Here is a 19,594-nt window from a genome sequence, read left to right on the forward strand (position 1 = left end):
ACAGTGATTAACCAGGATGCTTTTTTCAATATCTATTTTATTATTGCTTTTTCCCACATCATAAAGTTCTATTTTATTTTTGAGCTCATACAGACCTAGGTTAATGTTTTTTCTGATCACTTTTATTTTTTGACTGTGGAGTTTTTGAACATTGCAATGGAGATTTCACCTAGGTAAAGCTACAAGGCCTTTACTATTGTCTTATGTGTTATATGTTACGTGTGCACACAGCAGGGTACCCATAATTAGTTAGGTTTTCTACCTTCTAATGTGTTGTGAACTCAATTTAAGTGATAAAGTGAACTGCTTTGAGCTTTAATTTTCTTGTTCCACTGTATGGGTTGCACTAATTTCAAAGCATTTGAAAGACATTTTGCAGTAGATATCTTTCAAGGAACGCCACCGATTTCAAAATAACAGATTTTCACACTGGTGATTTGAAACATGTATTTATTTGTTCAATGTAGGATATTCCCACATGAGAAAAATCCAACAAGTAGATTTGTTCAGTTGTTATCCCACAAATTGTCTTTACTGAGAAAATGGACAGGGATGCCAAGACTACTGGTACACTTGATCGTGTGTGTATTAAATCAGCAGTTTCTCTTCATTTTTTTACAGACACTATATTGGGCTCAATCATTCTGTTAAAATCTAGTTTTTATCATAAGGTATGGAAGTGGAGCTTTGCTTTCACAGTTTTTCATCTGTAAAGGAGTTTATTTCCTCTTTGGGATTTATATGAAGGAAATTGATGTCATTGATGTTTGCTCCATGGTGATTTTGCTCCTGGGTTTGGGTGGAGGAAGTGGGAGTAGCTGACACTGGAAATGCAGGTGAGGCCATGTGGCTAGAGAGCTTCCTTCTAGGCCAAGGAAATTTTATGTCATCCTAGTAGTGACAGGGAGCCAAGGCAGGGTGTTTCACAGGGCAGATGGTGTGGTTACATTTGAGCTTAAGAATGGTCCCTCTGCAAAGAAAGACTGTAAAGACAAATACCTGGGCTATGGCCAAGTTGGGTGGCCCTAGGAATGGTCTAGGCCCAGTGCAATAAGGTTGCTGAAATCCCAGGTCCAGAGAAGGAGGAATGGAGTTGAGACAAATCTGTGTCTTGCCTTCCTTCTAGTCATTGTGGGTTACAAAAATTGCACCAGATGTGCCTTCTTCTCCAGAAGGTCAGTCTGCTGGAGGTGTTGTGCTTCCGTCTTCCTGGCTGAACGTGGCATGAAGTGGATCTCTTTCTCTCTGTGCAGTACGTTTTCCTCTTTATGTTACCCCATCCTTTCCATGGCTAACCCTTTGTCTCCTATATTCCTATATTGCATCATCCAAGGGGGAGAAGTCTGATGACCAGCTTTGTTTTTCTTCCAGCTTGTACTCTGAACACGATTAGCCAACAGTATTGGCACCACCTCACAGCCACGGTCAGTCCCAAAGTAAATGACCTCATTACGAAATCCTACAGTCAGGCAGCAGCTATGTGCCTCTGTGCATTTCTTTCCAGTTGCTTCCATCTACTTGCTCTGTCCCATTAAGCAAGTGAGGGTATGCAGAATATATACCATCCTGGGGTTTTCTGTGCAGCAAGACTGACTACGTTTGGCCAGGTATAAAATCAATTTTTTGATGCACATCTTATTGTCTTAAAGGGATGTTGTTGTATAATTTACTTCCCTCTCCAAGCAGGGAATAGCAAAATCCTTACCTGCACAAGAGTGTGGAGTCTTCATAAAAGGAATTTGGCTTGTTTTTGGAAGTTTTTTTTTTTTTTTTTGAGGGGGGAACAATGGAGATATTTTTGGAGCATTATCTGCTACAAAATGAAAAGAGCCCTGCTTGCAATTAAATTGGACTCTACAGAAAGATATTAATAATTCTCCCTGTGTTCTTGATGTCTCTGAAATCAGAATGGGAGAGAACTTGTTGCAGTTTGATGTCAAAATTATTTGCACCGCAGTAAAACAAATATTTTGGGCTGCCCTCAAATACAGTAAGCATCCCATCAGTCCTGGGGCCACCCTGGAGTCCTGCATGCCCCAAGTGGCTGAGGACAAACAACCTGTTTCTCTAGACTAGTTCTGGCCTTCACCCCAAGTCTTGCAGTAATACGGGGCTCACGGGTACTTCTTAAGAAGTCAGGCTGCCCAGTGTGGATGAAGTGTGAGGTGGATAGGATTCTCTGGGAGAAGTTTTTGGCCCACCTGCCTATTAGTGTGACAAATATACTAGTCCCAACAACCAGGTCATCTAATGAATAGAAATTCAATTTACACATAGGGATTAAGTATCTCAGTGTTAACCTTTGCCACATCAAATTTCTTTGACAGAGCCAAGAGGAAAATGAGAGCCATTTAATATTAAGGAATGGGAAACCAGTTTCTAAAATATAAAGGGAATCTTTTTCTTCCTTTTAAGACTCTGGGTTACACAAGTAGATGGCAATGCAAGGAATGGGAAGTTTGGGGCAAATGATCTTTTATCCTTAAGATCAAGAGACTTTTAACTATAGGAATTCTGAAGGTCTTGGGACATATGTTATCTCGAAACCTGAGTCAAAGGTTACTTAAGTCAATTTGGTTTAAGTAATCTCAGTTGACAGATACTTATTGAGTACCCATATACTTGGAGGAGGACAGAGAGCAAGTTCACAGGGTATTCAGGGCCTGCATCAACAAACTGTTCTCCAAGGGAACTAGACAAACACATATGTACTAACTAGAAATAATGTGAGAATGTATGTCTTCGCTGTTCATAAGCTGCAAAATCTGAAATAGCTCAGACTACAACTAAGGGCTGGAGAAGTCAGAGCCTATTTTGAAAAGTAGAAAGGGTTTGACAGTGAATAAGAGTGTCCTCTGGTAAAGTTTAGAGGACAAGTTTTAATACAGGCGAGACTGAGAGTAGCTATTAGGTGAGAGTGCAGTGTTTACTGAGCACCTGCTGTAGACCAGGCTTTCTGATTTGATGGGGAGCTGGGAGGTTAAAAACAAATAGGGTACATCAGACCTCAGCATCCATGGAAGACTGATCTGGTACTTGCCTTGGATACCAAAATCCATAGACGCTCAAGTCCCTTACATAAAATGGCATAGTATTTTCACATAAGCTATACACACCTTCCTATATACTTTGAATCACCTCTAGATTACTAATAATACCTAATATAGCATAAATGCTGTATAATTAATTGTTATGCCATATTGTTTAGGGAATGATGATGAGCAAAAACATTTCTACATGCTCGGTACAGACTTAGTGTTTTAAAATGTATTTTCAGTCCCCAGTTGGTTGAATCCATGGATGCAGAACCCACAGGTGTGGCTGGCTGGCTCTACACTCCTCTCCCTCAAGGGAGCTGTGAGTCTAGTGGGGGTCAGTTAGGCTGGGTATAGAGCCATGGAATGCTGGACTCCCTGTTCAGTTTGCAAGTTTAGGGATTGCAGCCTGGAATGGTGATGGCCTTAGAAACCGTGTCATGCAAGACCACTTTGGATCATAGAGGTATAAACTCTGACCATTTGGGCAGAAAAGTTCTGACACACTGTTGGCTCGGCTCACTCAGAGCCTGCAAGCCAGGCCACTGGAACACCAATCCCTAAGGTTTCAGCCCTCAGAATCTGCCAGTGTGATAGCTCAAACAAAATGATTGCCATATTTTCCTGTCAGTTGGCACCCAGGCCTGGGAGGAATGTAGCTCAGGTTTAAAATACGTAGGCCTCTCTAGCCAGCACTGAAACTTGAGAGAATAAAGCAGCGCTGTTAGACTGGTCCTGTTCACCCACCCCAGGAGGTGCTGTCTGTAATGACTGCTAAAAGAAAAAAAAAAAAATTATTTTCAGAAGAAATCCAATGAAAACCAACAGTGTAAGGGAAACATTTTTTTTTATAAATTCCTGTTAGGAACAAACATTCAATTCCATCTTTTAAAATAGGCTAATAATGAGTGTTGCCTATTCCAAATAAGAACTTTGCTTAGAGGTCTTAGAGGTTGCCAGTCCGAGATACTGGTGATAAAATATCAATTTACTAAAACCTTTAACAAACCAAAAAAATAAATAAATAAATAATGAATTTCTGCTTCTGCTGTGTCTCCAGTTCATGCAAGTGACTCCTTTGGCAGGATTAGGTTGAATTTTAATACTCGACTCTTCTTGAAGAGCTCAGAAGCTGTAGAACTGGTATACTTTGTGACTGATCCCTCTGCGTATTAAGCCTGTGGTTTGCTATTACCAAGTGCCAGTAATACATATTTTAAAAAGTGCTCTTGTGGGTTTATCTGTGTTTGTCATTAAGGCTCTGCTAAGCCAGTAAACCCTAGAAGTGGGCTCGCAGTGGGATCTCAGCCTTGGCAGATGAGCCCCATAGGTCCCCGCTCCACATGGGGCCCCGCCTGACATCATCATGGATCTGGACTGTGGCAGAAAGCTCTGGATTGCCTGGGTGGCTGAGGAGCTCTCATCTGCAGTGATAAAGCTGAGCATGGCCAGGCCTGTAAGCATTTGGTGTGCCTTGGTGGATCCCCAGGTGATTATTTATCCTAAGCACTGTAATACCTTTAAGTGCAACCCAAGAAAGACAACCGACTGGTGTGTTTGTAGTTTTTTACAGTAAAGGCACCTCATTTGTGAAGAAAAGAATGCTTGAGACTGCTTATCACTATCATCGGGATGACTGAAATTCTGACAAGTTTAGTAGTGGAATGGAACAAAATAAGCCCGTGAGAGGTGCTTAGGTCTCTGCACTGTCTTCATTCTACTGGATTAGGCTAGTACTGGCTTCTCTTGGGGGCATTAGTCCATGATCAGCCCTTGATTTAATACAGGTTGTCGAGTGTCCTGAGTAAGGAGAAAGCTAAGCTAGGCATGTAGATTCAGAAGAACAGAGGAGAGGGAGGGCCAGTCACCACTGTGTAAATCTAAACACTAAGATAAATAAGCACATTTTAAAATCTCTCCTCATTTTAAAATCTCTCATCCTGAATGCCTTGTCTTTTCTTTCTCAGAGAGCAGAGCTGACATCTGATAAAGACATGTACCTTGACAACAGCTCCATTGAAGAAGCTTCGGGAGTGTATCCTATTGATGATGACGACTATGCTTCTGCATCCGGCTCGGGTAAGGCCGCTGCTGTAGGCCTTTCTCTGTGCATGTGCACACACAATTTCACTGTGCTAGACAGGCAGCGTGCAGGGCAGTTACGAGCATGGTCTTTGCATCTGAAGTGTATGTGTGTGAATTCCAGCTTGTGAGAGCTTGGGGATTTATTTAGCTATGCTGAGCCTCAGTTTCCTCATTTATAAAAAAAAGAAAGCCATAATCATCTTTAGCACATAGAGCTGTTGTGAGGATTAAAGGAGTTGACACATAAGCTTAAACTTTTATTATTAAGACTTTCAGGGTGATGTCATAGAAACCACCCTTAAAGAAATCCCTCAAGCACAAGTTTCATAAAACTGCCTGCCCCATGTTAAAGATTATAGATGAGACCAAGAAGTTTTTTTTTTTTTTCCCTCCCTAGTCTATTGCTTAAAAGTAGGAGGGAAAATGAGCAAGCAGCCAAGTAAAATAGCTTCCTTGGTATATAAGTTATCTGTCATTTCCATGATGCTGTGTGACAAATCACCCCAACACTGAGTGATGGAGGGCAGCTAGCGTTCATTTACTTTATTCTTCAGCAGGTCAGCAAGTTAGGGCTGTTGCCTCAAGTGTCAGTGGTCAGCCATAGGCTGGGCCTGCAGCTTGGCTGTCTTGACTGGACTCTATCATCTCTCTGGGGCACCTGGGCAGACTTGGCTCTGGTTCACACAGTCTGTCATCCTCCAGGAGTCCAGCCATTTGTTCACAGGGAAGAGCAGAGATCCCAACCAAGGCAGCGTGTAGAAATGTGCAGAGCTTCCTGCATCCTAGGCTTATAACTTGGTACTGCATTACTTATGCCACATTTTATTGGTCAAAGCAAGTCAGAAGGCTAGCTCAAACTTCACTTTTTTGGTGCGTGGGGGCAGTACTGTGGACTGAACTTAGGTCCTCATGCATGCTAGGCAAATGCTTTACCACTGAGCTACACCCCCAGCCTAACTCTATCTCTTGAGTTACAGTCACGTTGTAGACAACATAGGTCCAAGGAGGAATAAAGGAACCTACCATTTTTTAATCTACCTTATCTGGTAAATGTTTCATCTGTGTCAGGAATAGCCCCCATGAAACTGAGAACAAGAAGTATCTGGTGTACATATATATAAATTTTAAATATACATTTTTAATTGTTGATGGAATTTTATTTATTTATTTATTTATATGCAGTGCTGAGAATCAAGCCCAGTGCCTCACACATGCTAGGCAAGTACTCTACTACTGAGCCACACCCAGCCCCCTTGTGCATATATTTAATGGACAACTCAGAAATTTGAGGTCAGCAGCTTGCAAGAAAAATCTTATCCATGCCTTTTGCTTAGGATTTATTGTAGATTCAACAAATGGTAAAAGTTATGCTGAATATAGATGTGTGATGATCAGATTGGTCTAGGCTTCAGAATGATCCAGAGCAAATTCAAATCAATTGTGTCTTTGGTAAAGATCTGTCCATATAAGAGTGTTTTAAGTTGGAGAATGGCAAGTCTGAGAAATATAGGAGAGGTGGTGCTGACCTAGTAACAACACACTTACAATGTAATCCTAATGTAAAAATAGCCCCAGTTATTCTTAGGAGGGTGCTGTATATCACACACGCAGAATGAGTGTGAAGAGAGTTGTTCTCCATAGCCCACAACTCTATTAATATCTTTCACTCATGGCACCTCTTTTTTTTCTCTGAGAGAGAGAGAGAGAGAGAAAGAAAGAGCGAGTGCACCTCAAAAGTGTTTTGTAACTGTCATTTTCAAAATGTTGCAGAATATAATAAATACGGACATTTTTGCCCCCATTTCACAGATCTTAGGATACAACAGTTGTTAGGGATCTGTAAAGAGTTGTCCAGGTCATTTTGCTGACTTCTGCCAAGATTGTCCTTAATTTAAAGAAAACAGGTGCACGGTTCTGCTCATCTGCTCTCCCTACTCACCCAGGTGAAAGGCAGTTGGAGTGTGTCATTTGAAATCCTGAACCCACGAATCAGATCAAGATAGATTAGATGGATAAATGTGGCCCAGTTGCTTCAGCTAAGTTCTACCTTTAGGCAAATCATTGCTGTAAAACAATAAACAACAACAAAAAAAAAACATTGTTCTTGACTTTGGAAACCACCTTGTATTGTGCTGTGGATATTGTTTTTCAGCTTAAAGGTGGTAGTAGCAGTCATAACTAAAGTTTGTGAAGCACTTGCTTTTGCGGGGCGGGGGGCTACTGCTCCAATCCTTATAACATCCCTGTAAAAGTAGATTCTGTTATGGTTCCATTTTTCACATGAGAAAACCAGAGGTATAGAGAGATTAAAGAACTTGCCTCCAGTCATACTGTCAGAAAGTAATGGAGCTGGGGCAAGGGATGGGCGTGGGGCTGGAGAATGTTCCATTCCAGTCCCTTACCTTACTGTCTCCTTGTGTCATAAAACCCCATTCTTGAATTAAGAAGCCTTGCCCAGTCTCAGCTGGAAATACCAGGAATCCCCAAGTTTTGGCCAATGTACCATCTGGCCTAAATCCTATTAGGCTATCCAGTAGAAAAGCAGATGGCCCGGAAGAGAATGTCTAATGGCCCAGAGGGTACTTCTCAGGCAAGGAGATGGGCTCACATTATTTACTAGACTCAGAATAGGCATTAGCAAACACAAGCACATTCTTGTGTATTTACTGTGTGCCATACATGATGCCATATTCTTGGAACACACATGGGAAAGACTTGGTTCCCATCCCCAAGAGACCAACCAAGAATCTAATGAGAGAAATGTTGAATGAGGAAAAAAAATATTTTGCAACACCATGTGATAGGTGACATAATGTAGGAAAGTGTTATCCAACAAAAATTTAAGAGTTCAATATTAGACCTTTGGTTAAAGATAACAGGTTGAATGCACATGCCTTCCAGGACCCAGCTAAATTGATAATAAAGGAATTGGTCGTAAACTTACAAGGATAAACAAGACAGTCAAGGAGACAAAAGCCACAGGGTTTTGAAAGCCGGGAAACAGATGGACTGATAGTAACAGTCTAAGAAGACTTGAGAAGATCCAGTTAGCCAACAGAGGGGAGAGCCAAGGGGCAAACCAGTCAATGTAGCAGAATCCCCTGGGGGTTCAGGAATCAGTGGCACTAAATGGAAAGTGATAATAAATTTAGGGCATTCTCTTGAAGATATCTTTAAGAAGCAAGTAGTTCCTTTGATTTCTTCCCTTTATCATGCAACAAAAATCAGAGAAAAACTGGAGGTATGTTATTTGGAATAAAACATAGAGTCTTTGGGCTGGAGAGACTGTATTTAAAGTGATAATAAGTTCTTTGGTGAAGAGTTATTTAATCCTGAGATATTCCCAGTTGTCGATTTCTCCCAATCATTTCCCAGAACACTGGCTATCTGTCCTTTACCTTTTAGGTAGGGGACTGTGAGATTCCTTTTTGTGATATTGGACCAACTCAAAAGAAAAAAACTCAAAGATAGCATCATTGGGAACTTTCCAACAAAACACATGTCTCTTAACTGGTGATGCTGACATTTGACAAACTTCTCCTATCTGATCAGAGTTTCCAGGCAGATTTTCTGTGTGTGAATATGAAAGACAATTATAGCTCCCTAGGCATTTTTGAAAAACTTTTAACATGAAAAATAGAGATTTCTTCAACCCCCAAATGGAGAGAGGACAGAAAATCACAGAACAAAGAGAACTTACGGAAAAAAAAAAAAAAAAAAACCTTGTTAACGTCAAGGAGATTTTATAACTGTGAAGCAAGAACAGGACACCATAAAACAGGAACATGCTGAGAGCCCTAGAGTTCTTAGTGAGTAGAACTCTCATGTCCAAGTGGGAAAACTCATTAGAAGATAAGAAGAGCCTATTCATTCATTCATAAATGAGCATTTATTACCCATCTATAACGTGAAGGAACAGTAGGCATTCTAGGAACACTCCAGTATGTAAAATTTAACAAAGCGTTCTCTGCTGGGGTGGATTAATTCTCTTTATTCCTTTGTGTAGTTCATCTGTGAATATATATTCATTTTTTTTAAATGTTTTTTATAAGTTGCCTTAGTCCATTTGGGCAGCTATAACAAAGTACTTTAGATGAAGTAATTTATAAATAGCATAAATTATTAGGTCACAGTTATGGAGGCCAGGAAGTAAAAAATCAAGGGCCATCAGGTTTGGTGTTTGTGAAGGCTTGCTTTCCTTCATAGATGATGCTTTCTTGCTGCATTCTCAAATGACATAGGGGCAAACCAACTTCCCTGAGTTTCTTTAATTAGGCACTAATTCCATTCATGAGGGCCTTCATGACCTTATCCACCTCCTAAAGTCTCTACCTCTTATTGTATTGGGGGTTAGGTTTCAATATGTGAATTTTGAAGGGGCTCAAACATTCAGACCATATCATAGTAGAGAAGAAGTTTTTGTTTGTTTGTTTTTTAAAAAAGGAGGAGGAGATATAGTGAGCAGTGGGAACATACAGATAGAAGTCCATAATGAAGAGGTCACAGAAGACTTCAGAGAGGATATGATATCATTGCTGAGTGAGATAATATATACAGGGGTTTGTCAAGTGGAAAAAGACTCTGGGGTGGAGTATCCCACGTTGGAAGAATAGCAAGAGCCAAAAATCAGGGAGGTCATCAAAGGGGATCCCTGATTTCTTTTGGTTAAAAGAGTTTCTTTTTTTTTTTTTTTAATATTTATTTTTTTTTAATTTTAGGTGGACACAATATCTTTATTTTGCTTTTATGTGGTGCTGAGAATCGAACCCAGTGCCCCACGCATGCTAGGCGAGCATGCTACCACTTGAGCCACATCCCCAGCCCCTAAAAGAGTTTCTTTTCATTAAAAAAAAAATAAATAAAAACCGTAGCTGAGGCAGGTTCCTCATCTGTCTCCACCTTCAGAAGTACTGGTTTGAGGGGGTTTTGTGCTTTGCAGATCTTTTCTCTCACACAGCTTCTCCCCACTCCTATCTGGTGACTCACATTTTTTGGAATTCTCATGAAACATGGGGATCTTGAAAGCCCTTTAATTGAAACTTTTTATTTCTCGTTGAAATTCTATTCTTTGTAAGAAAATGATTCATCATAGTAACAAATCAAGTGTATTGGATGTAAAACTTTGATGGATAATCAGGTAGGCTGATATAAAAGCGCAGTATAATTCTGGAACTATCATTAATGACTTATTTTTCCATGACACTTTATACGTACAGGCTGCTTCCCAATATGTAGCACATCTGTGATTAATATATACTCATGTACCCCAGTATGATACTTTGGTTGGTAATGGACTGAATATACATATCCGTGGTCCCATAAGATTAGAAGGAGCTAAAAAAAATTAAAAAAAAAAAAAACCTATTGCCTAGTGACGTTGTAGCTGTCACCATGTCACAGCACAATACACTACTCACATGTCTGTAAAGAAACCTACTGTGCTAGCAGTTGTGTAAAAATATAGAATGTATAATTGTTCACGTACTTGACAGTGATAATGAACAAACCAGGTTACTGGCTTTTGTATTGACTGTGCTATACTCTTTATCATTATTTTAAAGGGTGCTTCTATTTATAAAAGAAAAATGTTTACTGTAATCTACTATTATTCCAAAAGCAGCCTCATACATCTTGTGTTTACTGCATCTCTGTGGATTACATTGTTTTCTTTTGTGCTTGATTTTGATTTTTGTTTTGTTCATTGCAGCCCTGGGAACAATAGGTTATATTATATAAATAAATATATACACATATTGATAGATGAGAGAGAGAAAGAGAGAAAGTTTGATTGATTTCACATCATACAGCCCACGTGCATAGTGGGTGATACCATCTAGGTTTACATAAGCATACTCGATGACGTTAGCACTGTGATGAAAATGCTTAATGACGTTTCCTCAGAATCCCGTTGTTAAGTGATGTATGATTGTATATGCACCTCTGAAAACACGTTGTTATTATTTCCATTTTACAGGTGAAGAAATTAATATTAATTGATCAAGGTTACAGAGCTAAAAAAATTCTAGAACCAATAGTAGTTTGGTTGGTTGGTTTTAAGGTATTTATTCCAATATAGCCTGTGAGTTCTTCTCTGGAACAAGTGAGTATGCTCTGCAGGTGAAGGAGGCAGTTGAGACACTGAGAGCGATAGCCATTGCATAATTGCCAGCCTGTGACCTCCTGCTTTCAGAGCTGCCTATTACATGGGTGTGAATATTTCTTCCACATCATGTCAGAGTTCTGGAGAACATATAAACCATATTCTGTGTTCGGTTTGAGTAATTCAGAGGTATTCATCATTCATCCTCATCTGAGGAAGCAGGTTAGTTTCAGTTGTTACAGGGTTTGGGTTATTAACAGACTTGACAAATGATTAACTCTAAAAACAATATTATGTTTGAATGTCAGAAATTCTCAAAATGCTGTTCAAGATGAAAGAAAAGAAAAAAAGGAGGCAAAATAAACAGTAGAGGCCAGATTGGAATCTATATGGCCCCTGACACTGCTGGACACTCAGAGAGCACAAGAGGTGCAATCCCTTAGCTTTATGAACTTTCCAGTTGGTTGGGGGAGACTTCAATCAATAATTACACAAATAAATGTATAATTAGAGATTTTTATAAACACAATTAGGTAAGAAAGTACAAAACATGATTTGGCAAAGAACTCTGACCTGATATGGACGGAATGTCCTCTCTGGGGTCGGGGGTGGATTAGCAGTTAACTAGGGAGGGTTTCTGGCAGAAGGATGAGGAGAGGCATCATGGTTGTAACAGGGGGGACAACAACACTTGAGAGGCAGAAGGGGTAGGCTGGGTGGAAGCATTCACCCCAGGAGCAGAGGGCTGCTGTTGTAGGAGTTTTAAACAGAGGGACGAGGAGGATCACCACCACTTTGTAGACAGTGGACTTCAATCAACTGAAAGGCAGCCTATTAGAAAAAGGCAGGTGTAGGGGTTCCTGAGAAGCTCACAGTGGCTTGGATCAGGGTGGAATCCAGGACTGCAGAAAGGTATCAGAGTAGAGAGACATTAAGAAGGTGACATGGAAAGGACTAGGTGGCAGATTCCATATGGAAGTAAGAAAGAAGAAATCACAGTTCTGGTATGTAGGGATGGGGGTTCCAGTCACTGTGGGGCAACATGGGGAGAAGATTGGGTTATTGGGGTAAAGGAGAAGAGATTGTGAGCTCTGTTTTGGACATGTTAGAAGTCTGTTATTTTTTGAGTCATTCAAGTAAAAATGTCAGGCCATTAGATGTATGGGTCTGAATTTGAGAGGAACAGTAAAACTAGTGATATGAATTTTAAGTATCATCCATATTTAGTTGATGAAGCCATAGGTATAGGTGAGAGAAATGGGAAGATGCCTAGTATTTATCCTCAAGGAACTCTTGATATTTGGCATTCTGGCAGAGGAAGTAAACCTGCAAAGGAAACTTTGAATAGAGAAATAGGGCAAAGCCAGCAAGTTATGGACACACCCAAAAACGGTATGTTAAGGAGATGGCAGTTGACATTGTCCAGTGGCGCTAGGTGTACATTGGTCAGCTTTTTGGTACTGTAACAAAATACATGAGATCATCAATTAAAAAGGGGAAAGGTTTATTTTGGCTTATAGTTTTGAAGGTCTTGGCCCATGGTTGGTTGCTTCATTGCTGGGGCCTGTGAGAACACACAGCAGAGAAGCCACTGACTTTGTGGTGGCTGGGAAGCAAAAGAGAGAGATAGAAAGGGTCTACAATATCCCCTTCAAGAGCATTCCTCCAATCACTGGATTTCCATTTGGCCCCACTTCTTCAGTTTTCTACTACCTTCCAATAGTACCGTGAGCTGGGAATCAAGCCGTTAATACATGGACCTTTGGGAAGCACTTTTCCAAATAATCACAGTGAGATTTGATTAGATGAGGACCATTGGCTATGGTAACATGGAGGACATAAGTGACCTTAACCAAAAGCATCAATAGTATAATGACAGAATCAACTGGAGGAGCCAAGCAGAGTGGAGGAGATGGGGAGGATGGGATGAGCTCCTGAAGGTCCAAACCACCCTTGGGAAAGTTCTGGAAGGAGGAGCAGGCGGGGGCCTACCATGAGATGAGGAGTCAGCTGTGGGAGACCTTTCTTTCTTCCTTTTTTTTTTTTTTTTTGTATTTTGTTATGTTTTTAAAAATGAGGAAAGGAACATGTTTCAACATAGAAGGGAAGAAATCTTACTGAGCAGGGCTGCAGGAAAAGGGGCTATCAAGAGTCTTCAGGATAATAACATCACCAAAAAAAAAAAAATGGCCAGGCTACCCCCAGATCCCCTTTGAAATCCCTTCCCTGCTGTGAAGACCAGGAGGGTTTGCGCTCAATTCTCAAGGATTGGTATTTTGAAAGAACTCTTTGCCTCTGTTAGTGTCAATGTCAGATACTGTCGCCTGATGATGTACTCATCCATGTCATGATTCACCTGCCCAGCTCACGTTTGCTGATTTTTTAGGAGGCGATGAGGACATAGAGAGTCCAGAGTTGACGACATCTCGACCTCTTCCAAAGATTCCCTTCACGAGCACTGCTCCCAAAGTGGAAACCACGACGCTGAAGACACAGAAAAAGATGCCCGCGCAGACCAAGGTGAGTTTAGCTTTGCATCACATTCATGTTACTGTAAATGCCCCTCTTGATTCACTGTACAGAAGAGTCCTTCTAAGAAACGACCCTTAAATAGTCTTTTTATTATTATATTATTGTAAGTGGCTCTTTCTTACTCTTCAGGATCATTTTGACATCTGCTCATGTACTACTCTTTTCACCCAGGCCTCTCTTGCATGCAAATGTTTTTGTTTTATTCATGGATTTTTGGTTTTTGTTTGCTGTTGTTTTGGGGTACTAAGGATTTAACCCAGAGACACTTTACCACTGAGCTCTATCCACAGTCCCTTTTATTTTGAGACAGGGTCTAAGTTGCTGAGGGTCTTGCTAATTTGCTGAGACTAAACTGGCCTTGAACTTGTGATCCTCCTGACTCAGCCTTCTGAGTCTCTAAGATTATAGGCATCTATCACCACAACTGACACAAATTTATTTTTACATGGCTGTCTTTCTTAACGAACTTCTTAAGTCTAGTTAAGCAAAACCGTATTTATTTGGCTTAAGACAAGAATTTTTTTTTTTTTTCATATGGAATGTTCTGAGCTAGAGCTACTGGGAATTTTAAATATGCTAGCAGGTTATGGAATGAGACTCTGGGTCATATCTTGAACTGGTATGAGTCTCAGTGAGTCATTCTCTAGGTCTCCTCAGGCCCAACATTGGTGGTATGTAAACTTGGAACTCTTCCAATGATCATGATGAGCCTGGATACCTCTGACTTATTAAGAATGAGACAGTTGACCTTAGAAAGAGCAAAGTAACTAGCTAATGAAAACTGAGCTCATGAATTTGGCCTTATTAGCATTACATCACAAGTAGTTGACCATTCACTAATAGGTAAGCTATTTAAGTTGGAAAATGCATATTAAAGTCTGGAGAAGGCCTAAGTTTCAAATCCTGGATCCAGTCAAATTTCTTGGGTCATTAAGAAGATGAAATGTGAGTCCACACAGCATGTACTTGTCTAAATGTTAATTGAATTTGGTGGCGCAAAAAGAGACCAAGCCAGTCTACCAAATGAACACACATAATGACTGCAGTGGTAGACTTTGCAGGCACTTCATGGGTAGCATGCTACTTGCGAAAACTTAGAAACGCAAGTATCCTCTTTGGAGTTCACCTGTCTGTTGATGCTACCAAGCCTTCACAGCAGACAAGATATGGAGGGCTGTTCGTGAAGGTAGTGATATGCCTTCTCTGGAGTAGAAAATACCCCTCTGCAGGTGGAAACACACCTGGGCTTTTCCTACCCTTACCAAAATACCTTTGTATTCCCTCCTCTTCCTCAGTCATCCTGGTACATAGTATAAGGAATGGCACAGTTGGGTGGGTTTTGCCAGGTGTAGGGCAGCCAGGAGATCAGCCCTCTCCAGATGAGCCTGTGCTCTGTAGGCTTATAAAAGGTCAGTTCTTATTTCTAGAAGACAGACTTTGCAAGCCAGGCAACAGGAAGGTAAGGGAAAGCTCCATAGGACTAGGCAGACATATCTAGCATGTTCTGATTTGTGTGTGGAAGCTGCTTAGATTCTTATCAGTGTCTAAGTTGAATGAACAAAAGATGGACAAAGGGAAGAAATGAAAAGAGCAGGTGCAATGATGCTAGGATGGCCGAGGAGTCTCTCATGGTAAGATAGTGCAGTTACCCACTATAGCTCTGGAAATTTCCATCTGGCTGTTACCACATTTTTACTTGACCTCTTCTCAAGACTGAATCATTTGAAGTTAGCAACCATTAAGACTCACTAACTTGAAGCAAGAAACTCTCCAGTGTCGGTTTTAGCTTTTGGTGAAGAAGAGTTCTGTCCTGAGCGAAACATAGTTTGACATAGATTTCTGACCTATTGACAACAGTGGGTTGAAAATTGAGTCAAGCTTCTGAAAATTGACTTAATAATTGAATCATATCAAGATAAAGAATGCAGACATTTGGAAGATGAGTTTAGAAATAAAGATACGAGGACATTTTAATATTTTTATATTCCTTCTATTATTCATATTCAGAGTAATAATAAAAATTAATACATTCATGGAAGATCTATTCATTATGTGTCAAACATGGCTCTAGGTACTGATAATGATAATATTGATCATGAATAACAATAATAATGATGATTTAATTTTCCATTTTGTAGTTACATTGTACAGCTGAATTAAACATTGCCTCTAGGAGGCCATTAGTGCAGATTTTGCTTTTGAATGGGTCTCGCAGTGGCATTAATGTCACTGTTGCAGATACTCTATCTAGTTGGTTATAAATTTATGTGCCTAAAAAGTGAAAAGAACAGTTACTTGTTAGTACAGAGCATCCTTTGTAATCTTTTTCTCCATGCCATTCCCGTGGCATCCAAACAACCAGACCTGGATGTGGCAGATCTTTAATAGGCTTCATTTAACCACTGACGCTGCATTTTTGTAATTTCATTTTGCACATATACGTTGAAGAGTTAAGGTATTTCAGATTAGTTCAATACTGTAAAATGGGTTCTGTTTCTATACAATAAAGCTTTTCAATGTAAACAATAAATGTTCCTAAATACCTTTAGGGTTGTGTGCTTATAGACCATTCCTGTTAAGTGTAGGTGTGACTCCAGTTCTATGGACACCTTCTGTCCCCATATCCTTAGATCCCTAGAATGCTTTTGTTTGTTTGTTGGTTGGTTGGCTTTTTAGTTTTCCCTCTTATTGACTCAGCAGCTGAGTCAAAGGGAGCTGGACAAGTCAACTGTCTTAAATGACTTTAGGAACTCAAACCTCAGGTGAATCCATGTGTTCTGGCATGATCATGGGATAGAGATGTTGTGGATGAGTTAAACTTGGGGTTGAATATTTCAGTAGCTACTATGTCCATTTCTTTTCCCACCAGAGTCTCTCCCTAGACACAAGCCTAAGTGTCTTGTCACTTAGGTTTTCTCTCCCCTTTCCTCACCCCTAATAGCAAAGCGGTGCTCAGGAGCAGTGAAAAGCTTCCTAGATTAGAACTCAGATAATCCGTTCTCTGCTCTGTTGAGTTGTCTGTCCTTCTGCCAGGCAGCCAGTTAGTGATGGGCTTTCCACGAGAAGAAAAATGGAGAAAACTCCAGCAAAATAACTGCCAATGAGCGGCTCTCTTCAGCTTTACTGTGGTCATAGAGGCCTCAGATTTTCTACGATAGTAATGTAGAAAACAGTGACATTTGGGTACACGTACAACAGTGAAATGATATGTTCTATATTCCTCTGTATTTTGTAAGCCATGGCAGGTTGAAGTTTAGGTAGTACGGAACTTCTTGTAGCTTGAAATGCAAAGACAATTCAGTCCATCTATCACACTTTATTGTATGCCGTCTTCAGCAGAAGCCGATGTGTTCTGATCACTGAGACAGAGACCCACATCTTGCATACCCTGGTATTCAGTTGATCCACCTTGTCTAGCTTGTGGTCCTTTCTAGAAATGAAGGTTTAAAGCAACCCAAGGAGATCACATCTTTTCTTCTTATATTTTTTAACCCTCTCGACTTAAGCAGCAGGCTACCATTTTGAATGAACCCCAACCTTGAAGAAGCAGTCATTCTTTGACCAGGCCATGGCATGTTGGACTGCAGAGTCTTAATGAAGATTGGTGAAACTCTCAGGAAGAATTAAAGAGGGGAAAAAAAAACAACTCATTTTCTTTATAGCCTAACAGAGTTGGCAGTGGTTTTCAACAATAGTATGGGCCAATGAGAGTAGATAACTTATTTGTACAGAACATCTCAAACTACAGGCTTCTCAAACCATAGAATCATCTGAATAGCTTTAAATAAACAGCAGTAATAATCAGTGCTACCTCTCCCACCCCAACCAATTAAAAACAGAATCACTAGTTGTAGGGTCGTTTTATTTCTAATGATTTTCAAGTAATTCAGATTTTCATATTTCAATATAACCTTGTGTGATGTCACACGAGATGGCCAGTGACAATGCTGAACATTAGAAGGGCAACATGTGTTCTGTAGGATTTAAAGTGCTCTCTGGTTTAAGAGAGGTGAATGATCAGAAGAAAAGAAGTGACAAATCTGGACTGAATAGGAGAATTGCATAAGCCAGAGAACGGATTTTAAAATCATTTAGGCTAAGTGAGAGGTGGTGGAAATGGATATCAGAATTTTTCTTCTCAAAAGTAAGTGGTGGACTGGGAGGAAACTAGAACCTACCCAGCATATGCATTTCTCAGGATGTTGTAGGAACTTGGGGTATGAGGTGTTAAAGGCCTGTATGAAGCTGCGGAAATGAGAATCCAAGAAAAAAAAATTTAATTTGAGAGATTGGTAAGAGGCAAATTGACAGGACCATGATATAGGGAGACACTGTATAAAATTTGCTAAAATAGTATGTCTTCCCTCCAAATATGTTACCATTAGTGGAAATAGAAAAGAGGGCTGATCTGATTCAGTGGTAAATTTCTTTCTAAATTTGACAAATAGAGTTCAAAGTGTCACAGCCAAGGGTCAGTGTCCTGTAGGCTGCTGGCTACGCAGGAATATTGCTAAATGAAACTGAAGCAGTGAGAGTAATTACCATAGACTTTCTCTCTAGCACTGTGGAATATCCAAGAACCTGGGAGTGTCCTTCATTAGATGGGGAAACTGAGGTCTAGAAAAATCACATGACTTGGTCAGTCCCACAGGAACTACTTGAAGAACCCAGGTCCTTTGAAGTCCTAGTCCAGGGTTCATGGAAGTACTTGGACTAAGTAGAGGGAGGCTGGGGGCTTCTCCCCACAGTGGGAGCAAGAGAACATGGTTGGACACAAGAGAATGCCTGAAAAGGAGCTGTCACACAGTGTCCTGGGTAGCAAAAAGATAGAGGAGTAAGGAGAATCACGGCAATGGTGTTAGGTTAGAGCAGTGGAAGGGAGATGGTGGCCAGAAGTCAGGAGAGTGGTGAGAAAGGAGAAATCTTACAAAATGCCTGCTTACTAAAATGTCATTAGCATTATTATGCACTCACAAAACATCCATCTTGCCTGTTCATGTGATGGGTTTTATGCAAACCCATGAATTACATGGGTCCACCATGGGCCTCGCCCATTGATACAAACATACAAAATGGTAGTTCCAATTATTTCTTAAACTCATTTTTTCTTCTTAAAAAGGAACATTGGAATATACTCACCCATTATTTACTGTTTCCAGCACATTTAATATTGTTATTACTATTTTTTTTTTTGCAATGTTGTGGGGTCAAACCTAGGGCCACATGCATCTAGGTAAGCACTATACACTGAGCTACATCCCTGGCCCCTGGCATATTTTTTTTTTTAATTGACAGTGCCAGGTATGGTGATGCATGCATGTAATCCCAGCAACTACAGAGACAAGTTCAAGGCCAGCCTCAGCAATTTAGCATGGCCCTCAATAACTTAGTAAGACCCTGCCTCAAAATAAAAATTTTAAATTTACAAAAAAGGACTGGGAATGTAGCTCAGAGGTAGCAAGCCCCTGGGTTCAAGGTTCAATCCCCATTTAGCCCAGTACTACAATAAATAAGCAAGCAAATATATTTATATTTTTATATTTATATTTATATGTAAATATAAATTTATGTAAATAAATTATACATGATATATTTATATACATTTATTTATGTATAGTATATATGTTGACTTATAAATAAGCATATACAGGAGCTGGAGTGTGGTTCAGTGGTAGAGCACTTGCCTAGCATGTGTGAGGCACTGGGTTCAATCCCTGGCACCACATAAAAATAAAAACAAATAAAATAAAGGTATTGTGTCCACCTACAACTTAAAAAAATATTTTTAAAAATAAGAGCATATACATATGTACATGTATATATATATATATATATATATATA

The 19,594-nt window shown here is 40.0% G+C and overlaps 1 protein-coding gene across 1 annotated transcript in view; it reads left to right on the forward strand.

Moving 5' to 3' along the window:
* Nucleotides 1–19,594, forward strand: part of Sdc2 (syndecan 2) — a 109,207-nt gene that overhangs the window by 86,453 nt on the left and 3,160 nt on the right. Inside the window, exons 2-3 of the mRNA XM_048782852.1 lie at nt 5,003–5,114; nt 13,607–13,740. Coding sequence (XP_048638809.1) covers nt 5,003–5,114; nt 13,607–13,740 — 246 coding nt within the window. The remainder of the gene's footprint in view (nt 1–5,002; nt 5,115–13,606; nt 13,741–19,594) is intronic.

Source organism: Marmota marmota, unplaced genomic scaffold (assembly GCF_001458135.2).
Source record: "Marmota marmota marmota unplaced genomic scaffold, marMar, whole genome shotgun sequence".
Lineage (NCBI taxonomy): Eukaryota > Metazoa > Chordata > Mammalia > Rodentia > Sciuridae > Marmota > Marmota marmota.